We start from the raw sequence: 24,143 nt of genomic DNA, 5'->3' as shown, positions 1-24,143 counted from the left end.
ATACTCCAAATCCATTTCACATGACATTTACCTTATCTCAGTTGATAATAACACCATCTTTGTAGCTACTCAGTCTAAAAAGTCCTTAACTCTACTTTCTCACATTCTGTATCTAATCTAACAGAAAATACTATTAGCTCTACCTTCAAAATATATTCAGAATTTCATCAACTTCCATTACTACTATAAACATATTATTTGAAAACCTAGGTGAAAATGCAAATGCAATCTCTTTTTGTCTCTCTCTCACAAATCCCTCATGTTACCATTAGAGATGGCTACTAAAGAAACTCCTTACTCTAATAACTAGTAATTATTGTAATAGGAAAAAAACTAAGGCATTTGCCCTGCCTTTCCAGTAAAAACTGTAGTTGAAGGTAACCGATAATGCACAACTCTTCTTTATTGAAGAATGACAGCTAATAAATGTAGAAGGCATGATAAAACTAGTAAATCAACAATTTGGAACCTTAAAGAAATAATTGACTCAGGAAAGGATCACCCATGTATTCTAAACTGCTTAATGTAAGGTTGATGAAAAAGTGAGTATTCACATGGTGCCAAAGTATCAACCTGCAGATAACTTGCTACTGACAAGGGAGGAAATGTCACTGTATAATGGAGGGATTAGACTGCCATCAATTTACTGGAACATTAAAAGTCAGACAGATATTGGATGTTATTCGATATAAAACATAAAGCACAACTTATGAAGTATTGTTGCCATTAAACATTTTACCTGAATATAGTCAAATTAAGCTTTTAGATCTAACTCCAAGTATATAAGAAAGACAGAGACAAAGAAGAAATTAAACCAACCATGAAAAAGCAGTTAGATAAATCTAAAAGGTGTAGTCTTCTATGAGAATGATCTCTTTAACAAGTAAATGCCATTAAAGGAAAGGGGGATGGTATTCTAAATTAAAAGAGACTGAAAAGTCCTAACAATCAAATATAATGTGTGGTCTTTGACTGGATCATCACTTGAACAAACCAGTTGTAAAATGCATTTGGGGGGCAATTTGGGAAATATGAATATGGTCTGGATTTATTATATGATAGCAATCTAGTTAGTATGATATTGGTGTCACGGCTAAATAGAAAAATGCTCTTACTTTTTCAAAAGTACAAACTAACGTATTTCGGAGTAAACGTTCATGATATTAGTAACAAGTATTACTATGTTCAAAAAAGTATTGTTAAGCTTACTTCTAGGTAATGGGGTTATGAGTAGCCATTACATTATTCCCTTTCCTATATGTTTGAAAATGTTCATAAGTGAAAAAGTAAAAAGAAACAAAATGAAAAAACGAAGTCAGATCATTTCACTCTTCACTCAAAATCCTCCACTGGCTTCACCAAGCATCAAAGTAAAAAACCTTGCACTAGCTCTCTGTGATCTGGTCCCTCATCTTTGACCTCGTCTGCTACCACTCTCCCACTCAATCACTATGATCCAGTCACACTGGCCTCCCTTACTGTTTGTTCTGCAACACATCAGCATGCTCACACATCAAGGCCTTTGCATTGGCTGTTTTCTTCGCCTGAAGACTCTTCCCAAGATGTCTGCATAGTTTACATCCTCACATCCTTTGCTTAAACCTCACCTTTTCAATGAGGTCTACTCTCACTATTCTATTTAAAATTCCAACCTGCCACTCCTGCATCCCCAATCTTCCTTATCCTGCTCTATATACATTTTTTGTTGTCCCATCTCATCGATCAACTTCTAACATACCATATAATTTACTACATAGAATGTTAGCATCATGAAGCAAGCATTTCTATTTGTTTACAGATGCAGCCCCAGCACATAGAACATTAGCTAGCACATTAGAGGTGTTCAATCAATATTTCTTAAATAAATGAATTTGAGTTTTAATAACGCTAACCATGGTACCACTATTACTACTATTATTGTGTTTTGCATCCACAAATCAAGGAGCTATGATATGGATCAGAGTCATCATCTCCTTCTTCTTTCCTGCAGCAAAACAACTCCAGCAAGTTTGTTTTTTGGTACCCTCTCACTTTCTAGTACTCCACTCTTCCTGTCCTTTGTGCTGCCCCTCATGCTGTCCCTAAATCCTCTATCATAGCAATTAGGGGAATTGAGCAGATGTGCCTGCCCCAATTTTCGAAAATGTTCATATGCTCAAAGCCGCTTACATCCCTTACTACTCTTCCAAGTCAAAGCATCCAGTATAGCTGATCACAGGTTAAAACTTGAATAATCACTCTCACTTCATAGCAGGAATAATTAGCTTTGCCTAGAAGTCCTAGCATTGAGGGGAGGGAAAAAAGCAGCAGCCTGTTAATCCAAATAAATCCAATTGGTGAAAATACGGGTTGTATGCAGGGCGGGTATGAACATTTTCAGGTAGTGATGGGAAGAGGGGAGGGTGGAGTAAAGCAAGAGACAAACATACATGGTGATCGCACATGCCTAGGAGCCAACTCCCTAGGTTACATCCCCTAAGCAGTTCATGCTTTTCATGGCTTTCCTTACTTTACCTCCCAGATGACAAATTACCTAAAATATCTGACATTTCTTCCCCTGCCATTAGTGATCCTTAAGACTGCAGATTCTCAAAACAAGGTACTTCAGGCAACAGAAATGAGGGAATGGTATTACACAGAGCAATACAAGGTTTACTCTTTCCAATAACAGGTTATTTCTAAATCAAATGTCTCTTGATTGGGTATTATATAAGAAAAAGGTCCATTATCTATTTAAAAAACAATTATTCCAATACTGTCAACCCCCAGGGATATTTTAATTCAGCTCACATAGAGTTACCATTATGAGGAATATTTTCATACAAAAATTTTAATTCTAAAAGTCACATTCCACTAAGAATATCTGATGTTATGCAGATCATCATTACTCACTGCAGTATGCTCTGAAACATACCATCTCCAAAGCCCTAATTTATAGTCTAACTAATCATGCCCAAGTTAAATTTCAGCTCCCCTCCTGCTTTTAGCAGTTAGCTTCATGTTCTCAAACCCAAAGCTATTATGGTGCCTCTTAAAATGTGATGAAATACTTGAACTTCTCTTTCCCTGTGCTAAGACTGGATTCCCTGGCCTCTGGAAGGAACAGGAACAGCTGCCATCACTAATTTTTGAAAACAAAGGTGATATACTCTCTTGCCCAAAACCCAATCATGTGTCTTGTTTGGTATCAAAAAGCTATATGCTTTTAAGGTCTGATCTGATTTTTCTTCTGGAGCATCCCAGAGCGCTGGAAATAAGAGATAACCAGAGGCAGTAGGCGGCATATCATTTGAAAATCCTAAAAGAAATCACCTCACTATCCTGAACTTGAGCTCCAGAAGGCAGTAATAGACACACTTCACCAGAGAATCCTCAGTGTCTAGCCAAGCAACAGCATATCACGAACACTCAATAAATGATTATTTCTTGACTAGCTGAGTACCCCAAGCAAGAAGACAAGTTAGGGAAGCTATACCAAAAGGATAACGGAGGCCTTATTACATTAAAATCCTCCATGCTATCAAGAGAGTTATCTTCCTAAAATTTAGATTACTCACTTACAATTAGTGAGTTTACAACAGATTAAGCAGTAAATTAATCCAGAGAAATTAGTAAAACATAGACCCTGCCCTAAATGGTTTACAATCTGAAAAAGAAGATACAAATAATGTATTCTAATATAACCTGATAAGTGCTACAAGTCTTTGTCAAATTTTAAGAGAATAGAGATCAAGAAGTGACTAATTCTGCATGGGTGAAGTATTAGCCAAGACTTTATAAATCAAGTACCATTTGATCTTAAAGATTAAATAGGAGTTCACAAGATGAAGAAAAGACAGGTAAGAAGTTTTCTAGTTATAAGGAACTGAATGGAAACAAAGGTCTATTCATAGCAACGTCTAGACCTAAGTTTAGGAAACAGCAAATAATTTGTTATGACAAGAATATTAAATTTGAGGGGAAAAAATCACTAAAGATGAGGCTGGAAAGAAAGAACAGTGCTAGATTGTGAAAATACTTTCCTGCCATGTTTAGAAGTTTGAATTTCATTCTGCAGGCAAAAAGGTCTTGAGCAGTGTGTCAATCAGAAGTCTTTTAGAATGTAACACTAATAATAATATGAAAGATGAATTGAAAGAGAAATAATCAGAGGCATAGATTTGCTAGATAACTACTGCAGGGGTTTGAGTGAAAATTGATGTACAATATGCCTCAAGGATGTATTCACACCCATAAAAACTTCCAGTGGTCACTGTCTATACAATAAACTTTTAACTCAACACAGTATTCACAGCCCTCGACAATTAAAAGTGCTCCTACTTTTCCAACTTCACTTCCTGACCCCATTTTTCCCCACATCTTACAATCCGGCCACATGTACCATTTCGTTAATCTGTCTTGTCTTCATTCTCACACATTTGTTACTTCTGCACAGACAATTCTCAACAAACTTCTACTCATTCTTCAAAGACCAGGTTTAAAAAAAAGTTGCATCTATTGTATAACGTCTTCCCTGACTCCATCTTGCCCAAGGCTAAAATTTATTATACTTTCCTCTAGGCTTTCACATCCCATCATTCATACTACCAATACAGCATTTATCACATCACATTGTTAGCTATCCATTTATCTATCTCCTCTGCTAGAATGGCGGAGCAGAAACTAATCATTTACAAATAAAATTAACATTAAATTGTTCATATAAAATCATGAAATTAATCCTAGATATACATAGATATATAGAGGTAGAGATAGATATAGATACACACACATTTTTTTTTACCTGGTAAAACTTGAATTTGAACCCAAGAATATGACACAGTGTTTGCGGTTCACACATACTCATGTAAGATTCTAATAAAGATATAAAGAAGTCATCGTGCTCTGGCCTGCATTCAAACACTTCTAAAATGACATCCAAAACTCTATTGGGATCCAGATTAAAGCATCCTGCAACAAATGAGATATACACAAATTCAAAAGTGATTATACATCATTTCTAATAAAGCCATTAACTTTTCAGGGACAACTTATATAACAAGATAAAACCGTTATTAAAATCAACTTATTTTACAACTTTGTTTACCCTGCCCCAGAAGGAAATCTTCATAATTTTCAAGATCATCAAGTCCACTCCCCACATTTTACAGATGAGAAATGTGACCTGCCTAGGATTATAAAGTGGGTTAATGACAAGGCTAGGACTAGAGCCCAGGGCCTATGACACCAAGTCAAGTAAACTTTCTTCTATGCCACATTGTCTCATCAGTTCTTGATTACTCACACTAGTGAAAAAAAAGACCCACATTTTTAATTCTTAGCAAAATATGAAAATCAAACAATGCATTTTACAAATTAGGCAACTAAAGGGTTTTTATTCAGAAGTATTTGAAATGTTGCTAAACAGTTCATGAAAGTACACCATCATGTTTAGAATCATTTTGTAGTTTATCTTACACATACAACAAACTTACAACATATCATTGTACCACTGATTTATATTTATGGGTTTTGGCAGCATTCTAAAGGGAAAACAGGTATGCTGCTGATACTAAAAAGATGAGAGAACACCAAGGAGTTGGTGTCATAACAAAGGAGTGTAGCTAACACAAGCAAAGATAGATGAAAACAAGACAATCTAGGTAGAACAGGAAAAGGAAAGGAAAAAGCACTGAATAGGTGTTGATGGCTACTTATCCTTGCTAATCTCCTAAAGCAGCTGTTCTCAGGTCACGACCCCTTTGGGGGTCGAATGACCCTTTCACATGGGTCGCCTAAGACCATCGGAAAACAAAAAGATATTTACATTACGATTCATAACAGTAGCAAAATTACAGTTCTAGAGTAGCAACGAAAATAATTTTATGGTTGGGGGTCACCACAACATGAGGAACTGTATTAAGGGGTCAGGGCATTAGGAAGGTTGAGAACCGCTGTCCTAGAGTAAGCTAAAAAGGATCCATGGACATGGACTTAATAAACATTCCTATCAGCCACCCTACTCATTTAATATGTACATTGTCTCTATTTGCACTCAGCTTCAGCAGCTACCATAATTGTATTCTAATGCAATCACATCATATGTGCACTTAATTTATGAGAATGCAACTATTACACACAGAAAAAAAAAGAGAAATAATTTAAATGATATAGGCCATTCTACCCACCATTCCTCTCAAAAAAAATGTATGCTTATGGCCCAGAGTGAGCAAGTTCCTTCAGTTTTTATCAGTTCTCACATGCCTTGTACATCAAGTTGAATGGAATTCTAGCATTTTAAATTACATATTTTTCATTAGACATAACCCCTAAATGCAAGCTAACCATTTCACTGGGGCAAATAAACACTGATTTCTTCTAATGCTGGAGGAAAAAAAGAAAAACTATGTTGAAATTAGCGCGAGATGTTAGGTCTAAACACTATACCTTATGGATACATTAGGGGATTTTTCAAAGAAAATTCTTATATAATCTAAGTGATAAGAGGAGACTTCCAGAGTTACTTCTATTAACTCTACACTTAATTAAATACTATAAAACTAATGTCTGATTCACAGTACAGTAAGTCCTTATTTAACTTTGTCGAGATTCAAGAACTTTAAGCAAAATGATGTATAATGAAATGTTTTACCAAAGATTAATTGATATAAACAAGTGTTAAGTTCTTACAGCATTTCATCAATGTTATAATGAAACAATGTTGAATGAGGACCTCCTGTATCATTACTTGAGGAAATGCTGTATCTTAGCACTCACTTAGAATACCAAACTCTCCAAATACAAGTAGTATTTATTTCCTCTTTTTATGAAATTCAAGGTTAAGAACACATTTTCTTCTATTTCTCATACTAAGGGGAAAAAGGATTAACGCAGTGATCATGTCTTACTGAAAAGAGCTCCAGATTTTTACATATTCTCCAAAGAGATGTATACCTAAAGTTCTGAGAAGAAAACATCAAAACATGTTTGCCCTCTCTGTACCCCCAAAAAGTATGGCCTATTAATGTAAAAGAGACTCCAAAATAGCAACTGGAAATTTTAAATGCTGCAGGTGTAAACATAAAATGTAAAATGGTACAATTAGTGTGTAAAACTGGCAGTTTCCTTAAGAGTTAAACTTACACCTACCATATGACCCAGCCATTTCCTTCCTAGGTATTTACCCAAGAGAAATAAATATCTGTGTCCACACAAAGACTTACACACAAATATTCATACAAGATTTATAATAGGACACTCTCAAATGTCCATCAACATGTAAATGGATAAATTATAGTATAATATAATTGTAGTGTATATAATGGAACACTACTCAGCAATAACAAGGAAATAACTATTAATACAAGCAACAACATGGATGATCACAAAATAATTACACTGAAATAAGCAAGACAAAAAAAAGAGTACTCACAGGGCTTGGCCTAGTGACTCAGTTGGTTAAGAGCTTGCTTAAGAGCGCGATCTCTGAGCAACAGTGTCGCCCAGTTCGATTCCCACATGGGCCAGTGAGCTACACCCGAGCTGAGCTGCCGCTGAGCTGCCAACAGGTGGCAGGATGGCTCAGCTGGTGAGAGCACATGCTCCTAACAACAAGGTGGCCTGTTCATGGGATGATGGGCTACACCCTCCTGCAACTAAAAGACTAAACTGCGCACCTTGAGCTGAGCTGCCACCTGGGTGGCTCATTGGATAGAGCAAGTGCTCTTAACAACAAGGCTACCGGTTCGACTCCCACGTGGGATGGTGGCTACGCCCACCCACAACTAAGACTGAAAACAGCAACTTGAGCTGGGCGGATGTGAGCTGCGGATGGGAAGCCAGATGGCGACTGGACTTGGACCTGAGCTTGCTGTGTTTTCCACAACTAGGATTGAAGGACAACAACTTGGCTGTTCCCCTCCCCCAACCCCCCCAATTAAAAAAAATGCTCACTGTATGATTCCAAATATAAAAGAATTCTAGAAAATGCAAACTAATCTATAGTGACAGAAAGCAGATCAGTGGGTACCTGGGGAGAGGGAAAGGGGGAGTGAGGGAGGATGAATTCCAAAGGGGCAAGAAGAAATTTGGTGGGCGGGGGGAGTGATAGAAATTTACATTATCTAGATTGCAGTGATGTTTTGACAGGTGTTTACATACATTGAAACTCAAATTGTACACTTTAAATATGCACAGTTTACTGTATGCCGATTATGCCTGAATAAAGCTGAAAAAAATGCCTCTAAACTACTGTAACACTGACAATAGATTATGGAAGAAAAGTCTATCAAACTCTCCAACCTTACAACTATAAATTTTTAAATATAAAATTCAAAACTAAATAAAAATGAATAATACTCTATTCTATCAGAGAGGACAAAAGAAACATTGAATACAATTTTGAAAAAATGGCTGGCTAATAATTACCCATTAAGCTACATACACAAAACTTGTGAATTAAGGACTAGAAGAGCAACATGCTACATGGAAATGTTGTGTTTCATTCACATTGCTTTACAGTTTATATTTTCAAGGTGGTTCAATGTGAACCATCGGCATCTTTTATTTAACAGTAGTACACCATAAGGCTATTCTATCAGTGATCTGCACTATCAACTAACTACCAATTTCTTTCTAGCTTCAATTTAAGGGCAGTTATCTAGAAGAGGCATGTACTTTTATTTATAACAGTATCAATCTTTCACAAACAAAAAACTGGCTTAAAAATTGTCTATTAAATGTCTCAGGTGCCATAAGTTATTCCAATCAATTGGAACGACCTTTGCTACATTAGATGGAAAAAGTAACCAAACCAATTTAGAAAATAATTTTTAAAACCTTAGAAATTTGCTAAGTGACAGTTAAACTATTTCATACACAATGAGACTCTAGTAACAATCAGTAAACTTGAAATGTCCAAAATAATGTTTTTTCTAATGGCAGCTGTGGTAGAACATAGGCACTCTTGTGCTCAGGCATCTTAGAAAGGTTTTGTCCAGCCCAAGCATGGATAGTCATGTGGCCTTGAGAGACATCATAAGCCTAGCTCCCTACCTCTATCACCAACCACATTAAGGAATATGTATGTATGAGTGCACACACACACACACAATGCCTTTATGTCTTTTGAAGAGCAAATAGGGAAACATACTGGACAGCAACAGTGGAAAAATAAAGAAATGGCAGATTTGTAATGGCCACGGATTCATTCTTTCGTTTAAATAAATATTAAATAACTACCCACTGTGTGGCAGTGCTTGCGATACGGAGATTAATAAAATGCCTTCCCTACCCTTGAGGGGAGTTCACATCTTTTTTCTTTTTAAGATTTTTTTTTTAATTGGGGAATTGGGGGGATGGGAACAGTGCTGGGGAATCGGGGAAAGGGGAACAGACAAGCTGCCGTCCCCTCGTTCCTCAATCCAGTTGTGGAGGACGCCGCCCCACCGGCCCAAGTTGGCACCATCATTGCGCTCTTCCCAGGCGAGGCAGATCAGTCGCCGGCTTCTGCACGGCCGCTCACTGCGGCTGCTGACCGCTCACGCTGGCTGCTGGCTACACACAGTAGCCCATGGCAACCCACTGCCACAGGGGCTGCAGCCTACGCCGTCGCCGGCGACTCATGGCAGCCCAGCTCCAGGTTGAGCTGTTGTTCAGCATCTTAGCTGTAGAGGGCAGTGTCACTGGCCCTCACATGTGGGATCTGAACCGGGGCCCTCTGGCATCCCAAGCGAGTTCTCAACCATCGCGCCACTCGGCCGACCCACACACACATCTTTTGAATGATACATCTTTGAAGACATGTACTGAAAAATAACTGAAATTTCCCCAAAGATGGACAAGATGGCCAGTATATTAGAGTATATGTGACTGCAACCAGAGGCAAAAGGTATGATTAAACTGAAAATGTCTATTTTAGAACAGGCCAAATTGAGATTCTTAACAGAAAAAAAAAGGCCAAGGTAATATTGCAAACATGACTGGGAGAGATGTCCAGACTGTACCTTTCAGACAAGAAAACAGAACAATAGCTTCAACCATCATGTTCCTGACAGAATGGACCTTATGAGACAGAGAAAAGCTGTGCTTTGAATAAAAGGACATCTTGCATCTAGAATTACTTTAGAAACAAGCTATGCTATGGTCTGAATGTTTGTGTCCTCCAGGATTCATATGTTGAAATTCTAATGCCCAATGTGATGGTATTAGGAAGTGGGCCCTTGGGAGGTGATCAGGTCATGAGAGCAGAGCTCTCATGAATGAGATTAATGCCCTTAAAAAAGAGAGTTCCGGGTCGGCCGAGTGGCTCATTGGTTAAGATTTGGCTTGGGAGCGCGAGCTCTGAGCAGCAGGGCTGCCAGTTTGGATCCCCCATGGGAAAGAGATGCTGCGCCCGAGCTGAGCTGCCGCTGAGTTGGTGAGAGCGCGTGCTCTTAGCAGCAAGGATGCCGGTTCAAACCCTGCATGGGATGGTGGGCTGCACCCACCTGCAACCAAGATTGAACACGGCACCTTGAGCTGAGCAGCAGGCGAACTGCCGACAGGAGGCTGGATGGCTCAGTGTGCCACAAGGTTGCCGGTTCACCTCCCACATGAGATGGTGGAGTACACCCATCCACAACTGAGATTGAAAGCAGCGACTGGACTTGGAGCTGAGTTTGCGCCCTCCACAACCAAGATGGAAGGACAACAACTTGACTTGGAGTTGATGGGTCCTGGAAAAACACAATGTTCCCCTTCCCCAATCCCCAACACTGTTCCCCTCCCCAATTCCCCAATAAAAATCTTTTTAAAAAAACACAAAAAACAAAGAGTTGCCTTGCCCCTTCCACCGTGTGAGGACACAGCAAGAAGCCAGCAGTCTGCAACTGAGAGACTTCACCAGAACCCAAACATGCTAGTGCCCTGATCTTGGACTTCCAGCCCCCAGAACTGTGAGAAATATATTTGTGTTGTTTATAAGCCACCCAGTCTGTGGTATTTTATTATAGTAGCCTGAATGAATTAAAATAGGCTAGTAAAAACCTATGCTAGACTATTTCTAAGAAACAGTATTGGCCAAAAAACAAAACAACAACAAAAACTGCACGTCTCAAGGCAAGAACCATCCAGAGAACCAAGATGCAAAGAAATGCACCTAAGAAATAATATATAACTGTAAAAAATAAACTATGCATGAGAACACCAATTGCTGTTATCTTTTTCATAGTAGAGAAAAACAATTTCTTCATAACTAGTGTGTAGTAAAGAAACTTTCAATAAAGCAAAACTTAGGTAAATGAGGCAGTCACCCGGCTTCCCTTTCAAAGGGATAGGAGAGAGCTGACAACAATAAAATGCTTCTAAGCTGAATGGCCCTTATATCCAAACTGGTCCAAAGATAAAATACTCAATATACTCAAGATAACACAGTGAAAGGGATTAAATGTCCCATAATCTGCCCAAGAATAAATTCATTTTGCTTGGGGTTTTATTTTGTTTTTAATGTTTCTCTGGTCATTTAACAAGCTACCAAGAGGACTTCTGAGACTGAAGGGGCAGAGACTCTCACCCTACCCTTCCCCATCCCCAGCCAAATCTACAATCTTGGACACCAGGCAACAAATGAAGGTCCTGAGGGGGGTTGGTGAAGAGGGCTCTGATTCTGGGTGAGAAGGAAAGAATTAGAGCCTAATCCAAAAGATCCTGCACCACTACATCCAAAACCAGGAAGAACCATTTTTGCTCTCCAAAACTAAACTCAAGTAAGCTAGCTCCATGACTAATTTTTAGCCAGACATTTTACTTAGAGCAGGAATCAGCATATGATGGCCTGTGGGTCAACTCTATCAGGTTTTTGTAAATAAAGTTTTCCTAGACACAGACACACAGTCATTTATTTCCGTATTGCCTATGGCTCTTTTACACTACAATGACAGAGTTGAGTAGTTGCAGCAAAAAACACACCTCCTACAAAGCAAAATAATATTTACTATTTCACTGTTTAGAGACAGTTTGCTGACCACTAATTTAGAAGAAAAGAACACTTAGCTATTATTCTTTGAAGAGCATTCAGTAGAGTGACTATAGTTTAGTTCAGCAATCAAAGGAGTCCATCTCTGATATCCTTTCCTCTAATTTATGAAAGATGCTTTTTGCCATCTTGATGCAGGGATCATTTGTGTGGGGTCTATGACTTGGCAGCTGAAGAGCCTAAACTAATCACTATCCATTCCTATTTAATAAGTTTTTCAAATTTAGTATCAGACTTCAGATCACAACCACCATACAGACTCATCATTCTACTCCCTTGCTTGCTCATGCAGTGAATAGCCCCAGACTATCTGATAGGATGGAAACATTGTTTTTTTCTTTTATATTTAGCATATAAATATTTTGATGTGCCAGAATCACTTAGGGAGCAAATGACTATCATTTAATTAAAGGATGATAAATAAGGATTTCTCCTTATTCAACCAAGTACACTGAAATGTAAATGTATCTAAAATGCATACCTCTCAAACTAGATATCCGCTCTGCCAATGGCTACTGAAGATCAGAACTGATATAGCTCTGTATGAGGTATTATCTGTCTAAATGGCTCCTGAGGAGAACACAATGTGAATAAACAAGGGGAAACATCCAAAAATGCCATGAAAAATAGGACGCCATGTCAGTGAACCGCTCTGGCCAGATGAGACAAGGCCTTTACAGAGTCTGCATTGAAGGGGAATCCAATACATTCTAACACTCATTGGAATTAGAAGTCTTGGCCTCAATTTTCGTATCAATGAAAAATTCATTTTTCAGACAATGGGGGGAGATCAGGGAGTCAGCTAGCCAGACAAAAACAAACACTGAGCCAGGAAGATGAATTTTCTAATATCCTTCATGTTGGGAAAAACTAGGCTAAGAATCACTATAAACTCTACTAGAAAGGGGAGAAAGATGCCTTCATTTTTAAAACAAGCATTTATTTATTCAACACCTATGTACCAGGCACTGAGGTCAGAGGTCCTAAAAAAAACTGACAAAAACCTTTGTTCTCATGGAGCTTACATTCCAATGGGGGACAGGCATAAAATACATTGCATGTTATATGGTGGTAATTCCTCAGAAGAAAAAGAGTGAATGACAGGGAGTGTTGAGAGGGGTGGCCAGTGAAGGCTGCACTGACTAAAAGGCGACATTTGAGTGCTTCTGGCCTAGCATGCTTTGTAGTACGGTTGATGGACTAGAACAGAAGTTTAGCCCAAGAAATCAAATTGTTTATATTCATGGAATATCCATGTGTATCATGAGCTTGCAGTTGTGATTGCCGCTATTCTTCAGAGACAGTAACAAGTTCAAGTAAAGAAAGTAGTATACATTTTCCTGGTTAGATAAAAAACATATGTCCAAGAAAATCCCTCTTTGAAATGCTCCCAAAGTAACAAAGGACTAAAAGTGTATAAACTCACAAGGACAAAAAATAGAAACAGATAGACAAGAGATGTCAACAAATAGGCAGATAAAGTAAAAACAAAAACAGCTAATGAGCTTATAGAGCACATACTTTTTATGTACCATCTTAAAGTACACAGCAGGATACAAGGAAAGACACATCTATAGTAAAGCAGTACTGACAAGTATCTCAAGCTAGATGAAAGTACTGCAGGAAAAATGTAGAGCCTACCATGGAAAGAACAGAAAGGAAACCTACAGGAGGATTTTTTTTAAATAGGTCACTGCCACACAGGTAAGCAAGAGCCCTGCAGCCCTGGAGGGCTGCCAGTCTTGCTGTAGGCTGACAACAGGAGGAAGTAGCAAAGAGCATAGTAAATCAACTGCAGAACTAGACTTACTTCAAAGAAAAGGGCAAATTTAAACTAAAAGCTCCTTACCTTCTGTACCTGTTAGTCACCCAAAGCCTACATTAAAAACAGAAATGACTGCATAGGTTTCAAGTGTAAAATTCTATAAAACATCATCTATATATCGCATTATGTGTTCACCAGCTGGAGTCAGTTCTCCTTCCATCACCATATATTTGACCCCCTTTCCTTTCTTCTACCATCCCCTATCCCCCTTACCCTCTGGTAACCACTAAACTGTTATCTGTGTTTTGTTGACCATTGTCACCCCAATAAATTTTAATAAAAAAACAGAAATGACTGTAATAAATCTAGTTTTATCTGGGTCCCTACACATAGCATTGGAGGAAGGGGATAAGGATTGGAACACCTCCTCTCTCTCTCTTAGTCATACATATATTTCAAAAACAGAGAAAAAACTGAGAAGTTGAGTATAACCACCCACTAAAATATAACCAGTGAAGCAGGAAATATGACTTATCCAACAGGTCTCAAAACCTAAGTCATCTAGCTGTTGCAAAATCTTCCTAAGACAGCACAATAACTAACAAATAATAACAAAATTTCTTTCTATTGTTGAAAAATTGGGATATTACCCTATTTTCTACCATTCATTCCTTCTTGCTATAGAAGCCAACTATTTCCTCCAAATGCTCAATGCAAACAGAAGAATAAATTCTTAATGCCTTAAGAAGTACAAGTTGGTAGTTAAAAAAAAGTTACAGGGATGTAAAGCACAGCACAGGGAAAATAGTCAATAATATGGTAATAATTATGTGTAGTGCCAGGTGAATACTGACTAGCCTTAAATTATATAAATGTCTAAACACTATGCTATACATCTGAAATTAATATCAAATAATATTAAAACAATAAAATCCACAAAAAAGAATAAATTATATTTAAAAGGTAGGAAGAATAACACTTTCCTATCTGTTACATTTTTACATCTGCTGCACTTACTTTAACAGAGCGCTGTAAATATAAAATAAGGTGTGTATCAAAGTCCCTTGTAAAGGTATTTTTTAAATCAAATTCTAAAGAACTAAACATCTCCACATTTCCAAAGTTCACACCAAAGATTTTATTATAGTTTCACATTTGCTTACTTATTTTCTTTTTGCTATAAGATTATTGAGAAATAATTAAAAACAAATAATAGAACAGAATCTAACAGAAACACCACAGGTAACAGGGACAAAAAGATTTCTCATAAATATCATCCCAAATTTATTAATGATAAAATATTAAAAGTACAAGCTGGACACTTCTCTCATTACTTACTTTTTTAAAAAGTTAGGGCATGCACACAGTTCTTCTTTATGAATATTATCCACAGTTTAGAAAAATTATCTTTGTAACACATACTATATATATATATATATCAATATGTATCTTACCTATTAAAGATTTGATATTTTCTAAGATTAAATCACTAGTAATATTTCCAGATAAATCTTGCCCCAATTCAGCAATCAGTTTGGCATAACCTTCATTCTCTTCTCTTAACAAATTGAATTTTTGCTGCTTATAACTGAAAGTAGATAAACATCATAAAGGGGATAAAATTAATTTCAATTAACAAGTTTACATAAGAGTAATGCATTCTTCTCATTGAATTTTCTTATCTCTCTTATACATATTGGGTCACTGGGAAAGTCATGATGCATTTTTGCATTGAAAAACAAAAAAATACATCATGACTTTCCCAACGACTCAATAACAATCAAAAAAATAGTTGTGGAAAGTTTACCTCTTTGTATATCTTTTAGGATAGAAAAGAACAGTGGTTCATAAGAGACACCCCAATGTTAATTACATAGAGAAAACCAGTAACACAAGGAAAGGATATTGCTAATCCCAAGAAACAATAACATATCACTATTTCCCTCACTGACTAAGAATATACCCTAGAATATAGCCACAGTTGTAAATTATTTTACTGGTAATAATAAAAGCACTGAATATTATTTTAACTTCTAATATGGAAAAAAAATTAACATTGGTTTCACACAGGTAACGTTCACTGCTGCCTCAATCACAGGCTACTTTTAAAAGGAAAAAACACAGGACACATGCTAACAGTAACAAATAATCTTCAAACTGCCTTCGGAAATTCCTAGAATTTAAAATTAGAACAAACACATACTCAGGTACTTGATCTGCAACATAAAAATATATATGTACTTACAAGAGCTTTGTCTTGATTTTAACTGACTTTTGATTGAATTGCTGTGATTGTTTGATAAGCCCTAATGATTCCAATGTTTCTGGATCCAAGCGTTCCTTTAGAACTGTGTCTGAAACTAAATACTGTATTAAAAAATATTAAAGGCCATTTATTACTCAGAATTCCAAGTATGCATCCACAATCTTAAATATACTCAAAGTAATTAATAAAAATATTAAAATCACATTATGCATACCAAATTATAATTTTTAAAACACTAGGAACTTCAACAAAAATGATGACTCCAAATACTGAAAAGTGTAATATATAGCTCTTTTTTTAAACTTGCTTAAAAAGTATATGCATGCTGTACACGGCCTACAATTGACAAGAATACTGATTAAAGCTGAGTCTGTCAACTGAACTTTCTTCAAGATAATATAGCACTTAAAACTTCCTTGGTTTCTACAGTTTGTAAAATGAATACTAGTACAACAAAGACAAGGACATTCTTCAGGTCTGAGTAATGGCATTTCTCCTTGGTTCTAAATTTATGAACATAAAATGGTTTACTAAATAATGATTATAACAAGTTTTAGAATTTATTATTTTTAAACTACCTCCATTATTTTTCTCATTGCCTACTAAAGAGTTTATGAAACATTGTTCACTTTAAAAGCTGTTCACATCATTTCTACTCACTTAATAGATGCTTACCTTTTATTTAGTTAGAAAATTAGTAGGTCAGGAATACCACGAAAGGTTTTATATTTGTATAGATAGTTTAAGCAATATGGTAGCATCCCAATTTCATTGAAATAATTATCATGTCTAATTTTACAAAGCATTCTATTGCAAAACCCAAATCTTACCTTATAATGAATAGTCAATTGAATGTCAATATCCTTCTCCATTAACGTGATTAACTGCATTTACAATTGTTCAATGTAAAATTTAGAAGGAAAAGTATTTTTTAAACTTACCAAACATGCTAATACCAATTGTGTAAAATAGTCTCTTTTGCTTTTCTCTTCTAAACAATTTGTCTCAATATCTATGACAAAGGAAAAAGAAATGAAAGTGTGATTGATTTTTCTACTCTCTCCAGCACTATAATAAGATCCTTATTTTCTTTAAAACTAGCTTATTTTAAAATGCCTCATTCTGAATTGGAAAAAGATTTTTAAACTTTGGTAAAGTCTAAGCTCTCCTTCATATGCATATATAAGCTTAGCATTAATTTCTCCTGATCCTGGAGACTGACCCTGTGACCAATGAGATATCCATTAAATGGTGAGTTGATTACAAAGAAGCTATGTGCTATGGCATGGAAGCAACAAGGTTTCAAAAAAAATACTGTTTTCAGAAATGGAAGCATTCAAGCAAAGTTTAAATGACCACATGTCAGAGATGCTAAATAATAGATTCCTTCCTTAGGTGGAAAGATGAACTGGGTGACAAGGAAGACCTCTTCTAATATGAAATATTCTATTACTCATAAAGATGTAACCCTTGATGCTGGCCACCATGTACCACATTCTAACCAGGCTACCTTGCCACCAAATCTATGAAAAGATAGTATTAAAATATGTTTTTGGGCCAGCTGAGTGGCTCAGTTGGTTAAGAGTTGGCTTGGGAGCACGAGTTCTGAGCAGCACGGCCCCGGTTCGGATCCCACATGTGGGCCAGTGACGCCGCTCCCTCTATAGCTAAGATGGTGAACAACAGCTCGACCTAGAGCTGGGCTGCCGTGAGTGAACGGCATAGGCTGCAGTGGGGCTGCAGTGGGCTGCCATGAGCTACCATGAGAGGCCGGCAGCCAGCGTGAGTGGCCAGCGGCTGGCAGCCATGAGCCACTGTGAACTGCTGTGAGCGGACGTCCAATGGCTGGTGACTGACTGCCTCAGCTGGTAAGAGCGCAATGATAATACCAACATGGGCCAGTGAAGTGACATCCTCCACAACTAGACTGAAGAACAAAAGGACAGCAACTTGTCTGTTCCCCTTCCCTGATTCCCCAACGCTGTTCCCCTCCCCCAATTCCCCAATAAAATATTTTTTAAAAAAGATGTTTTTAACATCTTATTTTGAATTACAATTTTAGGTAGCAAACAAATTTATTCAAGATTGTTTTCTTCCTACTTAAATATATTTTTTAAAAACCTGAGATATCCTTGAGCTTCAGTAAATTAGTCAAACAATTTTCTGATCTTAAGTGTGGAGGAATAAAAGAATTAGCTCTAAATGCCAAGCGCCAAAGATTTCAACCAGGATTGGCAGGATTACAAGATTGAGCTCAAAATCATTGTTTTAACTGATTACATACTATTGTCCTATTTTTAAATAAAGTCAACTCATAATGTAGAATGTGCTACAGAAAGAGGTACCAATTTTAGTGATGTAATAAAAATTGTCCTCAAAGGGTTCTAGGGTTCTCCCCAAACAGATGTCCTACCACTGCTTTGCTTCAGTTTACCTTCTATTGCCATCACTGAGAATCAAAGGAGAAGGACATTTATCATCAAACACATCTACATTTTCCTTGTCCTTCTCCACTTTCCCTTCTTGGACAGTTCCATTTCCCAATATTCTGGCCATTGTAACTGAGCACACAGTCATCTCAAGTGTATTAAAAGAATTTCAGGTGTAATTTATGCAATGTAAATTGCTGTAAAATCTCAGTCTCTCAATAATATTTTTAATCTGTGTATATCTCATCAATCCCTTCCAGGAACTCCTAACTGTCACCCATCATCTGGTATTCTGGTCCCTCCTCAGCCTAGATCTTCAAGGGTACTGACCTGTTTAGTCGGGACTAAACAGGGCCCATTCTTTTATCCAACATCTATCTACCGTCCAAGGCCTTAAAGTCCCTAAGATCTCCCAGCAAAGTTCCTAAGATCAGAGCACCTGAGTAGCAGGTTCACCCTCTTTGAGTCAAGTCTGTTCTCCTCTTAGCCATCTGACCTGATTAAGATACCATTCCCTAGGGCCAGCCGAGTGGCTCAGTTGGTTAAGAGCTCGCTCAAGAGTTTGAGCTCTGAGCAACAGCGGTTCGAGTCCAGCCCGAGCTGAGCAGCCGCTGAGCTGCCAACAGGTAGCAGGATGGCTCAGCTTAAAAAAAAAAAAAAAAGATACCATTCCCTGGGTTCTGACCATGTTCGGAAATACTTAATTAGGACCTCAATAAATTTCTTAGCTGAGCTATCTCAACAATCAATACAGAAGTCTTAGTATCCCAATTATGTTTTCCCTATTTTCTTAATCCTTTTTTGTCCTAACTCATGAAACCATTCTAACAAATTCATTCATTATCCCTGACCTCTCAACCTTAAAAGAGTACCTAATAAGTTCTCTTTAATTTCCTCCATGATTTTACTAAAATGCTCACAGCCATTTCCAACTCTAGGTCCCAGCATCACCAAGCACCTGCCCAAGCTCAGAGGTCCCATTAGCACATCAAGTTATATCAGACTCCCCCTTTCAGGTTAATATAGATCTCAGCCCCCCTCACCCTTACATGATTGGTCTTTTAAAGAAAATTGTTATTATCTTAACTAGGAAGATACAGCACTCATTTGTCATATCTGCTAAAATATTATTAAAACAACATGATGTAGTAAAAAGATCATGGGCTCTGGAATAAAAAAGAATCAGGTTCAAACCCTGCTTTACTGGCTACATGGCCTTAAAAAAACTCACTTCTCTGAGCTTCAATTTTCTCATCTATACATCTACCTTACACAAGTTGCTGTGAGGATTAAAAGGTAATTAAATGTTTTTTGTTGTTGTTGTTGTTTTTTAAGATTTTTTTATTGGGGAATTTGGGGGATGGGAACAGTGCTGGGGAATTGGGGGAAAGGGAACAGACAAGTTGCTGTCGTTTTGTTCTTCAGTCTAGTTGTGGGGGACGTTGCTTCACTGGCACAAGTTGGCACCATCATTGCGCTCTTCCCGGGCGAGGCAGATCAGTCGCCAGCTTCTGGACGGCCGCTCACTGCGGCTGCTGGCCGCTCACGCTGGCTGCTGGCTACATATGGTAGCCCATGGCAACCCACTGCCACAGAGGCTGCAGCCTACACCGTCACTGGCGACTCACAGCAGCCCAGCTCCAGGTTGAGCTGTTGTTCAGCATCTTAGCTGTGGAGGGCAGTGTCACTGGCCCTCATATATGGAATCCGAACCGGAGCTCTCTGGCGTCCCAAGCCAGTTCTTAACCATCGCGCCACTCGGCCGGCCCGGTAATTAAATGTTTAATACAATGCCTAGAACATAGAAAGTGCTCCAAAAATGGAACCTATATTATTACTATTATCATCATGATTATCATCATTGTTATTATTAGAGATAGCTCAGGTTCTTACTCCTATCCCCCTACCTTGATTTGGGGTCACCTTTGGATCATGTTTTTTCTGCCAAGGGTTGGGGAGTGGGTGAGTGAGGGGGGCAGATGAGGGAAATTCTCTTTCCAAGTGTGCCGTCCTAATCTTGCTTGTAAAAATAGGCTGGATAGGCTAAAAGAAATTTCCTAAGAGCAACCAAACATCATTTTCATGAATTCATGTTACTAGTAAAAAGCAATGACTTGTAACAATAATCCATATTACTAAATAACTATGAAGGGAACTATATCCTAATAAATTAAGTCAATAAAGTAATTACTGGTACTAGTAAGCGGATAATTATTGATTACCCCCAAAAGACATAAAATATACTCCTGACACTATCAAGAAATAACAGCTTCCACAAAATGTTACCTACAAATCATTTTCAGTCTTACAAATTTGTAGTAAAAATAATTTTTAATTGAAACTTGTTTCATGTTAATTTGTACTGTAATGTAACGTCTGTAGTGCCTGCTTTAAAAATTAAGCTTAAAGGGTTTTATTTATTGTTGGCATAAATAAATCAATCCAATAGATACCATGAACATATACTTTATGATCCAAACCAGGACAGTTTTAAGACTGAAAGAAGATACTACTAATAATTATGCCAGAGAAAACAAAACAAGACTGGGACATATGGTCATCCCATGTATAGTCTCTTCTTTTCATTTCTCACTCAAATTCCACATACATTATAACCTGTTCCTAACATTACTGCTGTTATGACATCTTAAACATCCTGAAAGATGAAGTATCAGGCATTTAGATTTGTTTAGATCAAATTCCAGACTCTCAGTAAGACATTTAAGTAACCCATCTAATTCTAGGAATTAAGATTAATGAGCTAAAGTAATTCATTCCAACTTGACAAACTCTGAGGTTAAGCCTTATTTTAAAGTGAATACTATAATATAATGTCTGGTCATGTTTGTTTTTCTTTTCTTAATTTATTAAATTCATTGGGGTGACATGGGTTAGTAAAATTATATAGGTTTCAAGTGTACAATTCTATAATACATCATCTGTATACTGCATTGAGTGTTCACCACCCAGAGTTTGTAATTTTCCATCACCATATATTTGATATGTTTTCTACTAGACCAAAGTTATAGAAAGCATAAGAGTGATGGGGAAAACTGTGCTCAAAGTTATTCCAACATTTCAGATCTAAAATTAGAGAAATAAATTTGTAATATATATATATTTTTTAAATCCATACTTCCCATGGAGGGGCACTACCTTTGGCTCTAACTCAAAGAAATATTCCTTTTTTATATTGTACGAATTCTTATTTACTCTGGCAAATAGAGAAGTTCTTATTTCCAAAGCTGGTTTCTCATCCTCAAAACAAAACTAGTTTTGATTACTTTGGCTCTTCTTGCTCTTCCCAAAATTAAGAATAATCAGAAGAGTAAAATATTAAATATTTCTTGAGTGTCCTAAGTTTGAGATTCTGACATTCATTGATAACCTGCATTGAGTAAGATAATTATGTGGTTATTAAGTTAACTTCAGAAAATTTGATTTCTTTACTTGAAATGACTTAATTTAGCTCAATTTTATAAAGATACATTCTTAAAAACTCAACCTATTTGAATTACAAACTAAAACTATTTAAAGCTGGTTTTTAACAGAGATTATGCTCACATTTTACGTATAATACTACATTCTGTATAAAGTGAAAAAAACATATATTCTTGATTTGTAGAAACATTTGTGTATTTGTAAAATCCTTAGTTTGAAAGGAAACATTCTACTTAACACAGCACATTAATTTACCACACAGCACTTTTCACGGTAAAATAAAGGCTTAATACTTACCTAATATGCAGAATACATCAGCAAGAATGGAGGGCATATCCTCACGAAATTCCTAATTTTAAAAATATAATTATTCATAGTAAATACTAGAATAGCACACTACAAAGTATTATGGCTTCAGAATAACACTCTTCAGTAAAACTTAAAAACTAACTAAACCTCAGTACCACTATGTTGACAAATAAAATTCTTCAAGTTTCATAATATAGAGAAAATAAAAAGAGGGAGACAATGATTGGGAAAACATTTTTAAATGTCTATCACGAAATAACTTGATTAAAAAACAGAAACCTAAACAAGCACCTCAGGAAATAGTAAGAGCACAAATAAGTAACATTTTTCCAATGAAGTTTCATGTTAGAAGCCACTGGAATTTGAAGTACCTCACACCTACTTAAAGCAAGACTGTTAAAAGGGTACTTTTTTCATCCAAAACTTTAAATGTTGTACTCATGCCAGAGCCAACACTGATTTATGCAAAAATCACAGTGGTATCAGAAGAACAGAAATCTAGAAATTACAAAAAAAATTACAAGCTGTTGTTCCATAATTCAAGATTCTCTAAAGATAAAAAATAACTACCAAAAATCTATCTTTATTTTCTTTATGCACTGATATTTATAGCCTTTGAAGAAATTGACCCAAAATTCTCCCCTCATTTCTGGATGAAAATTTCAGCACTTCCCACTCCCCTGCCCAATTTAAGAGCCATTTTTCATTAGTAAGGATCATAGTTCAATTATTGCAATTAGTTTGCTGGCACTACAGCAACCCTAAAATTAGCCTATTTTCAGAGACTAAAGGAAAGAAATTTAATTCTAAAGAACAAATTGGCATCTATAAGAGATATGCAAGATATGCTTTTGTGAGTAAGAAACGGGATAGTGCAATATGAGACTATGAGAAAGCCATGACAAAGATAATACAGCTGCAGAATATGAATATATATGAGTATATCACTAAGGACTCAAAGGAAAGAGGAAGGTACGTAAGAACCAAATACACAGTAAGTTCATTTGGACTATTCATTTTCAACAAATGGGAAAGTATTCGACTCAGGTTCCATAACCACATTAAACTCTACATCAACGCACAATTTACAGAATGAAATAACCTTAACTGTCAACCAGACTTCTGTCTCAAGTTTCTTAAAAGCTATGAACTCTGGCTATGTCTACGTGAACGCAAGTACTCAGGCTACTTGAAAACCAGAAATAACAGAACACGACAAGAGTGTTCAAGCACAGACTATTAGTTGTTGAAGAAACAGACTACCCCAACATGACTAATACTGCTTTTATCAGATAAAGACAGTTTAGGGACAAAAGAGAAACTCATATTAAACCCCTACTGCTCAAATACAATGCAATATAAGGGGGAGGAGAATCACAACAGCTAAACACAGATGTTTTTTAAGACTGTCCTCAGGAAATCACAAAACTCATACAAAGGAGATTACCTACCCTAACAGAAAAAGGCTACACAGAAGCGTAAAGCAGCACAAGGGAAACTTGCACCAATATCAAGAAGCCCCAGGTCCCACATCAGTAATACTTGTTATGAAAGCTGTTCTTCCCTGGGTAGATAATTTTATTTATGCGAGTTTAAAATCCAGCCTAATAATAATAGAAGGATACACCACTTGTAAAAACTCAGACTTAACTACTGCTTAACAATAAACACCCTTCACAACCTTACAATTTGAGAGCTCATCTTTCAATTCAAATACCAAACAACTATGAAAAGTATATGATCTGAATCTAACTTAAATGCTCTAATAAATAAAAGAGTGAAGCAGAATAACCACTTAGAGGTTAGGTTAAAAAAATCTACTTAATATTTTCTAAAACAACAAGCCAACACGTGAAAACTGGCATCAAGTGAATGTTACAGCTATGCAATCTCAATTTAAAATAATTTAATCATTAATTTAAAAATATATTTAATTTCTAA

General features: G+C 36.7%; 1 protein-coding gene across 6 annotated transcripts in view; it reads right to left on the bottom strand.

Moving 5' to 3' along the window:
• Window positions 1-24,143, bottom strand: part of THOC2 (THO complex subunit 2) — a 135,624-nt gene that overhangs the window by 75,965 nt on the left and 35,516 nt on the right. For all 6 annotated transcript variants that reach the window (XM_019657928.1, XM_019657930.1, XM_019657929.1 and 3 more), the window contains exons 4-8: window positions 22,191-22,242; window positions 16,965-17,035; window positions 16,003-16,124; window positions 15,212-15,345; window positions 4,784-4,950 (exon numbers count right to left, since the gene is read on the bottom strand). In XM_019657928.1, coding sequence (XP_019513473.1) covers window positions 4,784-4,950; window positions 15,212-15,345; window positions 16,003-16,124; window positions 16,965-17,035; window positions 22,191-22,242 — 546 coding nt within the window. The remainder of the gene's footprint in view (window positions 1-4,783; window positions 4,951-15,211; window positions 15,346-16,002; window positions 16,125-16,964; window positions 17,036-22,190; window positions 22,243-24,143) is intronic.

The sequence above is a fragment of the Hipposideros armiger genome, unplaced genomic scaffold (genome assembly GCF_001890085.2).
Source record: "Hipposideros armiger isolate ML-2016 unplaced genomic scaffold, ASM189008v1 scaffold_281, whole genome shotgun sequence".
Taxonomy (NCBI): Eukaryota; Metazoa; Chordata; class Mammalia; order Chiroptera; family Hipposideridae; genus Hipposideros; species Hipposideros armiger.
The sequence above is the reverse complement of the archived record's forward strand: the minus strand, read 5'-3'. Positions and strand labels throughout refer to the sequence as shown.